We start from the raw sequence: 11325 nt of genomic DNA, 5'->3' as shown, positions 1-11325 counted from the left end.
TGAGTGCATTATAGAGCCTTTACCTCCAGGCTAGTGGCAGCACAGCCCCCTATCCCTAGTGTCCCCTGGCCCCATCCCTCATTCCTGCATGCATGATAGACTCAAATTTGGGCCGCAGCATCAGTGCTTGTTACTTCCAACACCTACAGTGCTACATTCATACCTGCCACGCTGCCTCAGCAATAATCCTGGCAGAGAGTGCTTGGCTGCGCCACCAATAAATCAGCAGCCGTGAAGGCTTTTCTCTTTGTAAGTCACTTTTCACTTCATTTCTCCCCATGCCTATTGATTTTTGTCTCCTCTTTTTCGGCCAGCCCGGCCCTGGCAGCGCCCAGCTCGGCATCCTTGCGGTCCCCTCGGGTTTTGCTGCCAGGGGAGGGAGCGGCTCCTCCCTCGGCGGGGAGGTGCGGGAGGGGAGCCGGCACCGGGGTCTCCGCTCACTCGCTCCAGCTCCGCGCCCGAGGCGGACCAGCCACGCATCCCTGCGCCCCCGCGCTGCTCCGGCCGCCCCCCGGCACCATGCCGGGGCCGCGGGCAGGCGGGACGGCGCGGCGGGGCAGCGGCGGCGGGGTCCCCGGGGTCTCCGCGCCCGAGGCGGTGAGTGCGGGGCGGCGGGGCGGGGGGCGCGGAGTGGGGCAGGGCCGGGTCGGGGTGGGGGCGCGGGGCTACACCCCGCCTTCCCGGGTGTTAAAGGTGATGCCGACTGCTGCTGCGGGTCGTCTGAGGATAGCGACTGCCGAGGAACTGCCCGGGTCTTTGAGTCTGGTCTTGAATTTGGCTAAATGCAAAACCCGAGACTTTTCTTGCATAAGTCTAGAAATGCCCTCCCCAGGGCACTGGGCCAGTCCTGTATTGTTGGGCTTGGCAGGTTCATGCTTCCAGCCCTGGACCACAGAGCACTCATTATCCTTAGAAAGAGGCCATGGGAGTCGTTAGTGTCAGGGTCAGGTTATCAGCGGTCCGGCACACTTACAGTCCCCCACCTCTTGCAAGAGACAGAGTTTGGAGAGACTGCTTGATGGTATCACTGCATGGTCAAACTGCTCAGACACCGCTTTAGGGCAAACAGAGCCCTGGAAAGCAGAGACACAAAACAAACCAAACCCCCCAGACACGGGTTAATGGATATTGGTTTAAATAAAACCGGAGGGTTTGTTGGCTGTATGTGTGTGATGGAAAGAGTTGAAAGAGGGGTTTTTGTTGTCATCATTGTTCTTGTTGTGGAGAGGTTTAACATCATTGCAAGAGGCATGTTTCACATTAGTGCATGCTGTGAATCCTGTCCCACAGCACCTGGTAGTCTGGTGTGAGCCCAGGACCAAAGCCTGGTCCCTGGGGGGGTCTCAGCTGCAGCGACCACTCCTGTCAGCAGGGAGAGGAGCCCCGACTGCCAGCCCATCGATTGCGAGGCCAGAAGGGAGTGTTACGTCATTTATTCTGACCTCAGGCAGGAGCGAGGTGCTGGCTGACAAACAAAAAGAAAATTGCTGGGGACTGAATCTCTGCACTGAGATACAGTATTTCTTTGTGACATTGTCCACTTTGACAAATAGGGTCTTCCACAAAAAAGGTGATTAGTAGCAGGGACTCTGCATGAATTGTTTACACAGAAATGCATGGATCAAAAGTAGAAGCTTCAGAGCTTCCAAATATAAAGCCTGGAAGTGTATTTTACATGCCAGTTGATCTGGTTTTCCATTGTTCCTCCTGCTCTTCAAAATTAGGACTGCTAGCAGAAACAGACTATTTTCCGATAAGAAAGAGTTTACCCCCAAAAAAGAGATAAGAGGGAAAAAAAAGCAACAAATAATGGTTACATTTTGTTCAAATTTGTCTATAGAAACACTGTAAAACCCCCTGATTTCTGACAAACATATTTTTCTCTCTCTTCTTCCTATTTCTTTCTTTTTTAACCTTCTACTTCTGATGAGAAAATAGCAAAGAAACAAACAGCAAAAAGTAGGTGATTATTTAGCAGAGGAATTTGGGATGCTGGCTGCCCTGAGATCAGTTTTTACTTTACTTAACTTTTTTTCCAAAAGTAACTCTTCAATATGCACTGAAAAAAAATGCTATTTTCTTTAGAAATAACACAGCCACAGCACTCACACAGATAGCATGGGGCTGGATCCATCTCACTGCACTTCGACATTCAGTCTTCACTTCCAGTTTTTAGGATCTGACCCCCTACTATTTTAATTAAGCCTGCTACTTTTTCAGAGTACCAATGGTGTCTGAAAGCAGAACAAGACAGTACCAAATCAGGCTCCTCGAAACTTATATCCCACCTTTTCCAATGCTAACAAATATACATAAACCCTTTGCAATGGCAAAGGAGTGGAGCGTCACAGGAGTGCCAGGCTGTATGGGGACATGATCCCCAGAGACAAGAAGGGTGAATTGCCTCCCCAGCCCCATGCATCTATCAGTCCAGTGCACCATCTGCCCTAAACCAGCGGGTCCCCTAGGACCTTGAGAAATGCGTATCTACTGCAGATAATCACGGGTGGCTGGCTTGCGTGGTGTGGCAGGAAAAGGGATGATAGTGTTTGTAGTTAATGAAGTCCAGTCCAAAACTGCATCCCGCAGTAATTTATTACCTCAGAAAGCAGGGGTGCGATGCCAGACAACTAAGTGGCCCTGTGGGAGGGAAGGACACTGGGAAGGCAGGACCAGGAGGATAGGAAGATGAGGTGGAGGAACCATTCAGTGCCACCACTGCTGGGGACAGCAACAGTGATCAGCAGAGCTTGTGGGGGGCATTTGTCACAGCTGGCTCTTAGAGAGCCCGCAGCAGGGCCCCTGCTGGGGATCTAAATCACACTGATTGCACAGTCAATAAAGAAAATCTCATCAATCACCATAACCAGGCTGTTGGCTTTTAAATCTCTTCGGATAAAAATCTGTTTATTGCTGTGTTGTTAGAAGTTCAGAGTACCTGCACTGATTCCAGCAATGTTAGTAGCACAGAGTTGCTTTGGAAAAGAGTTTTAATATAGACCAGCTCGAGGCAAACACCAGTCTGTTTTTTTCCATATAAGCCTGGAGCCACTCCTTGGGATGGCCAGCCTATTTTAGAGGGGCCAGTCTCCACCCACGCTGATACAACTGAGACCAGAAAACATTCCCTGCCTGTCTGAATGAGCCAAACCAACCCCTTTCCCTAAAGGAGTACCTGCAGGGCAGGTCTCGTGGACACTGCTGGGGGTTGGTGGGGCAGCAGGGCACAGGACAAGTCCCAGGGGGTACAGAGGTGCCCTGGTCCATGTGGGGCAAAGGAGTCAGCTGACGCCACCCATCTGTGTGCCACTGCGAAATATTCACCGAGGGCTGCCTGTCCAAAATGTCAGCAGTGAGACTGGCTGCAGAAACTGCTGTGGCACAGTCCAGTCAGTGTATGTCTACAGTAGTAAATTAAGCAGCACTTGACAGTCCTCCCTGGCACCGCAGCATAACTCTCTATAATCACTATAAAGTACAATACCATGCACAAACTCTCAGAGCCAGCCCTGGTACCAGTTTGGCCCGTGCCAAATAGCACAGCCCTGCTCAGCTCCTGCCTCTGAGGCAGCAGCACCTCGGGCCATCCCCAGTGGTGCACAGAGCCCTGCCTTGGGGTGGGCAGAACTGGCTACCGTGGGTCCAGCCTGAGCTGTGGCACCAGCAGCACCTGCAGGCAGTTTGGTTTGGCAGTGCAGCGCTGTCTTGGAGAGCATCTGGATGCTCCTGTCCTGTGTCGCCTGCTCCAAGCCCTTCCTGCTCGCTCGCAGCCATGGGAGCTCACCTGCCTGGCTTATCCCCTTTCCTCCTTCTTCTATTTCCTTTACCCTTCCTGAATGACACCAGATATACAGTGATAACAAGATCTGGTCCCTTGCTTCTATCACCTCGGTCATCCTCATTACAACCCCACCTCATCCGTTTCCACAGTGCCCACCTGGGCAAGACCCCTGTGCTGTGGTGTTTGTAAAGCTGTGGCTGCACCCACTCACCTCCCAGTGGGAGGGAACCAGACCCTTCCCCTTCACAGATGGGCAGGGGGCTACGGGTGATCATGACTCAGCTGTGGTGACTGCTGGGGGTTGAGGCTTGGACATGCTGGGGGGAGAGGTGGTCCCCGTGGCTTTTGTCCCCTCCTTGCTGCTGGCCTAGGGCCAGAGACAAACTGGAGGAGAGGTCCAGGCAGAAGCTCATTTAAAGGACTCATCCCCCTCCAGGAGCTCCTTTTCCTCCCCTTTGGTGGTCCAATCTGCTGGGGTGCTCACAGCTGCCCCTTCCTCAGTGTCCTCCGCGTGTGCACATGAATAATGTGGCCAGGGAAAGGAAAATCTCTGGGAATTTTGATGTGTCCCCTGGGAAAACCTCAGTGAGGAAAGGCGGCTTTACCTGCCAGCACACATCCTGGAAACCCCCTGGGGCTCCCCTCTCTGCTTCTGCTGTCTCCTGAGGTCTGATTTAAATGTGAACCATGTGAAAATTCTGTGCTCCTGCCAGTGACGGATTATTTCAGGAGGAGGAAGGATGTGGGTTTGCCGTTTTCATGAGGACATTCACCTGGTTCATCCTTAAGGATTGTAGAAGTAGGTTTGTAGTTGTGGAGGCATTTCTGAAAGTCCCGAAGAAATAAAAGTCCAAGGTTTCAGGAAGAGGTTTAGTTTTCAGCTAGTGCTGGCATTGCCGGCTGAAGAATCTGGCAGCCTAAAAGTCTGTCCAGATGGCAAAATCATGTCCCTGTATATCTCTGAAGGAGGTAGCACTTCAAAAGGCTTTCTGAATGAGTAAAACCAAGTGATGCATTTGTGCCTGTAAACCAGCAGCACATGGTTAGCCCATCCAAGGAAGAATGGCTAAACTATGCATTTTCAGTTTTTTTGGTGGAGTGCTTTGAGATAATAAAGGAGTTTTGATTTCTCTGCCTGTTTCAAAAAGCAAATAATTCGGTGCCAGGGTTTTTCAGCACTCTCAGTACCCTCTATCCCATCTCAGCCTGCAGAGCAGTAGGATACTTTTTAGGTTTTCCTTCCTGTTTTCCTGCTTATGGTCAAGTCTTCAGGCAGGTCTCCCTGTGAATGTCTGGGATGAAGCCCTTGCACGGTGCAGGTAAGTGATTCCATTAAGTATCGCAGTATCACAGTATGTTAGGGATTGGAAGCGACCTCAAAAGATCATGTAATCCAATCCCCCTGCTGGAGCAGGAACGCCTAGGTGAGGTCGCACAGGAACATGTCCAGGCGGGTTTTGAATGTCTCCAGAGAAGGAGACATGGCTTCCAGTGCATCCAAAATTCTGCAATCTGCAGATGCCATCCTTGTGCTATCTGTGGTGTGTCTTGGAATGAGAACAGGTTACAGGCTAGAGCAAGAAAGGCTGGAGTTCAACTTGTGGCAGACACTGTGGTATTCTCCAGAATGCAAGAAAATATTTCTGTTAAGTGTAGGAAAACTCACGAAGAGAGAAAGTATGATGTAATTGATAGTCAATACTGGCATAAATGGGTTTAAATTCTCCCAGCTCTTAGAGCACAGGACAAAGTCAATTTGGCTTCTCTGTGCCTGCTGCAGTCTTTCAGTAAAACCGTATGTAAATATTTTCCACCAAAGTAGCAGCAACACTTGTGAATAAAGTTTTCTTCATGACATAACATAATTCAGTTCAATAAATCAAATGAAAATGACCATCCTCTCCATGTAAGTTAAAGACCAAACACAAAATCTGGCGGGTTTAATCTGTCCATGTCCAGGTTTTGCACCACCAACCCAACATTGGCATTGCCCACCTGTACTGGCTTTCTAAGGGATTTCCAGAGAGGGCAGTGAGGTTTTACTGGGGATCACACAGGCGGCTGGGGAGGGGACAGGGTCCCCAGTGAAGATGCCCAATAACTGTGAGAAGCATGAAGGCTGGAGATGGCTCAGCAGTCCCACGGGGCTGGTGGGAGCTTCTCATGGAGCTCTTCTTGTGCTGATGAGGACTCAGGCCAGGAAACAAAAATAGACACCCCATGTGGTAGCTTTTATGCAAACTCTTCTAATAAGGCATTAATTTAATTTCTAAAACCATAAAAATGGAATGCACTTTCCATGTGGAAATAGCCAGCTCCAAGACCCTGGACCCTGATGAAGAAATTTATTACTTTTATGTGAAACACATTGCACGCATTGGATTGATCCTCCACATCCCAGTACCTCTCACTTCCTAGATTTAGTTATTTTCAACTGAATCATGATAGAAAAATTCTCACCCTGTCCAGATAGGATTTGTTTTCAATTCACCGAGAGGAGAATCCATCACCTAGAGACCTCAGGAAGGGAATAATTTGGAAGGACTTCTCACTTGTCTCAGCTGGCAGCCAGGGTGCTCTTTCTGCAGGTGACAGACACCAGAGATGGGTGCATCAAGGACGAACTGCACCCCACCCCTGCTGCTGGGCCCAGGGCCCTGCTTCCCACATCTGCAAGGAGGTAGCAAACTACCACTGACTCTGTCCCTCACACGCACCTGGTCTGCTCAAGCACATAACCCTGCTGCAAAGCATGGTGGCTTCTGCAGGACCTGCTGTGGCTCCCCACCCCATGGGGGCGGCACTTGGGTTCATGCCTCAGCCTCTCAGGAGACCATCCAGCATCACATACCCCAGCCAGGTCTCGCTCTCCCTCCTGTCTAGAGCAAGAGGAAGAACACCAGGTCTGATATTTTCACTGGTTCCAAAATGTGTGCGTGTGTACATATGTAACTTGAAACATATTGCTCATTTAATCTTTACTATATACACTTGGTAGATGAAATTGTGGCAACTCTAGAATAACAGGAATAGCAGTAACAGAAATAATTTGCTTTATGGTGGTTCAGGGAGAGGAACAAACTTGTTCTTCCTGCAGTGCAGTGCTCTTTCTTTGGCCTCCTGGTGACACATCAATCCAGGCACCCGGAGCATCACGTTGGCACCAGCTGTAACCCCCATCCCCACCCCAGGCGGCACTCAGGAAGGTTGAGTTTCCCTAAGCATCTTCCATCCTCTCTGCAGAGATTGTGCCTCTGGCTGGCCCTGGGTGGGTTCTTAAAGGGTTTCTGACCAACCTCTCGGTGCCACTTGCTGGCAGACATTGCACCAGATTAAGAAAGTGGTCTCTGTCCTCCCACCTGCAGCTTGTTTGGGAGTCTGCCCTGAACAGTCCTTGTGGGTTTGAACAGAGGCAGGATGACAGACAGCACTGACAGTTTTATAAGCTGATATGGTCAGAGCTCTTGATACAAGGGAGTAAGCTGGGGAGAAAACCTGGGTCAGCATTCATCCTCCCTTCCCCTGCAGTATGCAGCTGTTTCTATCACTCTATCACTAGACTGGTGATGTATCCTGATGCTGTAAAACAGTGATGGACAGACCATGACCCCCACATGTACCGTATTTTAAAATGCAGCTGGAGGACTCTCCTGAGCTGGAGTCCTGGTGGGCTCAAGTATGAGGACAATGCCCTAGAGCATCTTAGGAGAAAAACCTTTCTCAAAACCACGTTTAACTCTGTGTGCTCTGCAGTGATCACCATTACACCAACATGAGCTTTGTCATGTACTGACCTTTTGTCAAGTAGCTGACTTCAGAAGAACTTCTGGTAATAATGAGTCAATGTTTATCAAAGAAAGAACCTGTTGCTCTGATACAGACACATGCACAAAAAGCAATTTCAATGTTAATTTCTTTGACTTCCAATTGTGTATTTTAAGGTATTTGTCAAAAGTAGGCAGCAAAAAGGGCCATGATAGTACAAGCATCGACACAATCATTGCATTGAGAAAACAGCTTCTCTGCAGGTATGGAGCAGTGTTAGCTACTGCTGTCACATAAGCTCCCACATGCAGAGATGACACAGGAGTAAATATACCAGTGTCAAACTGGTATAAACCAGTAGTAAATATACCAATGTCAATCCTGTCTTTCACTGTTCCTAGCAGAGAGGGGTATTCTAGCATCCCACCACACTGCTGCTTCATGGCCGTGTGTGCCAGCACCTTTCCCTGCAGTGAGAGTGACGTGACTTCTCCTGCTACTGCTTCATTTTTCTCTGCTGATAACACCCAGGAGCATCACTCATCTCCTCTGGGAAACTACATTTGCTTTGGGTTACACAGGTCAGGGCACCATAGGGGTGGTCTCAGCCATCTCAACTCGCCATCACCCTTCACAAGGCTTGGTCCCTGACACCACCAGGGAGCACGTGGTGCCTCCAGCTCTGCTTCGTGTTACACAGGTGCCCACCCTTTATGCTTGGCTGGTTTGCACTGACTTGATGACATTTTGGTTTCTGCCCCCTAGGAAATCACTCAAGTTCCTTGTCTCACCTCCAGCTTTGGCAGCAGTGCTTGGTGCACACACACACACACTGTCACCTTCTTCTCTGTGACTCCCCACAGAAGGCTGAGGCCACTTTCCCACTTCACCCGGGAGAGAAGATCTGCAGACACAGATCGTAGGGCTTGTTTGCCATTTGTAAATCCCATGGGATTGTACGCCGCTAACAACTTTCAGGAGTGAAAGTTGGGAGTTAGAGGTGGAAGCTGCTGAAATTCTGATCAAGTTGGCACAAAGTTTCAATAAAAAGCAGATGGCATTTTTTATCATTCTTTTTCCACTCAGTAAATGGGGCCAAATGTTCAGAAAATTGTCTGCAAATATATCACCCTGCTTTTCAAGTATCTCAAAAAAACACTGCAAATATGACTTCTATAAGACAGGCATACCCCAAAGGGTGCTAACCTGTCCTTTATTGGTTTCATGTCAATGCTGGGCAGCAAGGAGCCATTTCTTGCCTCTGATGCTCCTCTGCTGTGTCGCTCGTTGCCAAAATAGCCTCATTCCCTGGCGCTTGTGCTTGCATTCAGATAGCGAGTGGCCACACAGAGCCCTATGTCCCAAAGTACAGATTTGAGGGATTTGAGGTCTTCAAGAGGCAGGCAGGTCCCCCGTGGATTTACAGGAGACACCTTACCCATCTCTAGTTGAAGACAGCTTGGTTGCCTTTGCAGGGCACCCAGGTTGCCTCTGGGGGCTGAGCTGGGCTCCCTGAAAGCAGCCTCCTCTCACCCTGTGTTAGAGCTTGGAGGTCTGTATCCAAGCCGGCTACTCCAGGGACCTTTTATAGACAGTGTGGAGAAGTGGGCACTGCTGGGAAAGGACATGAAGGAAGCACAGTGCCCTGCAAGCGCCCATGTCTCCCCACTGCCCATAAAAGGAGCTCAGGGGGAGGAGCCCCCATGCAAATGCTGGTGCTGAGGGTGCTCTAGTTTGAGCAGACACCCACCAAGGTGCCATGCCCAGTTGGGTCTGTGAGGCAGTGGCTGCTGTGCTGACCAATGTGGGGCCTGGAGCCCTGCCACTCAAGGGGAAATTGGGCAGCATCCAGGAGTTAGAAGCACAAACTGACTTTATCCTCTTCCCATACACACTTGGTAGCAATGACTCCTTTAAATGCTCAAATCCCTCTTCTTGGCAGGAACTTTGCTGGATGGTGGAAAACAATAACAAATCAATTTCTCATTTTCAGCCCCTCAAGACTGTCCCTTCCCGACGGAGTTCAGCACCATCACTGTTATTCAGCAAAGGTTTGAGCAAGCCATGGTTGCCTTCAGCCAGGTATGTACATCATGTGCCATATATACAGTGCCTGCACAGATGTTTAATGCCCAGATGCAATGTGCTATATCTTGGCTTGCCCATGTATATATCATATGGTGCTACTGTCAGTGTCCTACACTAGAGAACCCCAGGCAAGCTGCAGATGAGGGGTTGTACATGTGGAGCCCAGAGAAGCTGAGCTGTCAGAGTTGTGGGTGCAGAGCAGGAGCTGATATTGTAGAGGAGATGGAGGGGAAAGGCGGTGGGAACTGCACCTCCTGGCATTGCCCCCAGCTGCTCTTCTCGCCCTCCTACCAGGCCTGTGTGAGCCCAGCAGGAGCTCAGCCTCTTTCTCCCACCTCTCCCACCCCATGACAAGAGTGCCAGTGCTGGCTCTTTGTTCATATTAGTTTCTGCCTGTGCAGCTGAGAAGCCTCCATTGGTGGTTTCTGCTGCAAAACATTTAGATCCTTTACTTTCCAACTGGTTTTCTTTCTTTTGGGTAGCAAAGCCTTAAAAATAGGCAGAAGAGTTGGGTGTGACAGCATTTACTGCCTTATTTTGCTACAGGTCATGACTTGCCTAGCCAAAACAATGGGAAATTTCTGCTGATGTTTGTGGCAGTGCCTCCTTTCTTTGTTAAACTGATTTCCAATGAGCAGAGAAATGCTGTCATTTGAACTGCAGACACTTCATTGCAATGCCCTGACTTCCCTTCTGTTCTCTAATAAACCCAGTCCAGTTAGTCAAACAGCACTGCTAACTGGACATGGTGGTGTTGCAAGTAGGCTCACTATGTGTCAAAAAAAAAGTCTTACCGAGGAAAGACAGAAAGGGCAATGGTGTCTTGGGTCTTCAGGCAGCAAAAGTCTGAGTCCTTGAGCATTCCTAACCTGGGGAATGGGGCAAGTTTTGCTGTATGAGCACTTGAAGTTGATTATTCATCAGTTATGTCTCTCTTCAGAGTGAGCACATTTTTTTGCATTTATTTCTCGACATAAACATCAGGAGCTGTCAGATTGTGAGAAAGGCTGAGTTTAACACATTTTCCTCTCACTGGAAACATTTCCTGATTGAAGTGTGTGCATCAGCTCTGTGTGACACCTCCTGGCTTGCCATATGGCTCCATCTCAGAACCTACACCATCCTACAGCTCGGGGGCACAGGTGGTACTCAAATACTGAACAAGTGCCCAGGCAGGACCCACTTGCTCTGTTTTCTTTGATGCCGTAATTTCCTAGGTGCTATAAGTGAAAAAGACTATTGCCACTACCAACCTCTCCCACCCACTGCAAGCCCTACAAACTCCAGGAGCCTGCAGACAAAAAGGGGATGTTGATGTCTTTGTAGGAAGGAGGCAGCAGGATTCCTGTGCTGGCTGGTGATGGGTGACTGGTTGGAGGGGCAGTTGTGTCCCCCTCCAGCCCTGTGTCCCTGCCACCTCCAGCCTCTGGCTTTGGCTTTCAGACCTCTGTCCATGAGAACAGAATCAACTGGGCAGGAAAATGGTCCCAGTGTCTCTTCCCCCTTCACGCACAATGTGGGTCCTCCCTCTCATTTCTGCAGGAGGCAGCATTTACCAAGAGCACAATGGTGTAGCTCACATTGTTGCTTGTGCCATTAACTGATTTGCAGCTGGTGCCAGCAGCTAATTTGTCTGTGGCCTGGGTGTATGGAGGAGGGAAGTGTGTTCTGGCAGTCTCCCATGTTTTTCT

The 11325-nt window shown here is 49.7% G+C and overlaps 1 protein-coding gene across 1 annotated transcript in view; it reads left to right on the top strand.

The window, feature by feature from the left end:
* The first annotated feature begins 441 nt into the window (after positions 1-441).
* Positions 442-11325, top strand: part of TAGAP (T cell activation RhoGTPase activating protein) — a 53506-nt gene continuing 42622 nt past the window's right edge. The window contains exons 1-2 of the mRNA XM_065057268.1: positions 442-597; positions 9540-9628. Coding sequence (XP_064913340.1) covers positions 520-597; positions 9540-9628 — 167 coding nt within the window. The 5' untranslated portion in view covers positions 442-519. The remainder of the gene's footprint in view (positions 598-9539; positions 9629-11325) is intronic.

The sequence above is a fragment of the Columba livia genome, chromosome 3, assembly GCF_036013475.1.
Source record: "Columba livia isolate bColLiv1 breed racing homer chromosome 3, bColLiv1.pat.W.v2, whole genome shotgun sequence".
Lineage (NCBI taxonomy): Eukaryota > Metazoa > Chordata > Aves > Columbiformes > Columbidae > Columba > Columba livia.
Note: the sequence above shows the minus strand (reverse complement) of the source record. Positions and strands in the feature narration are given on the sequence as shown.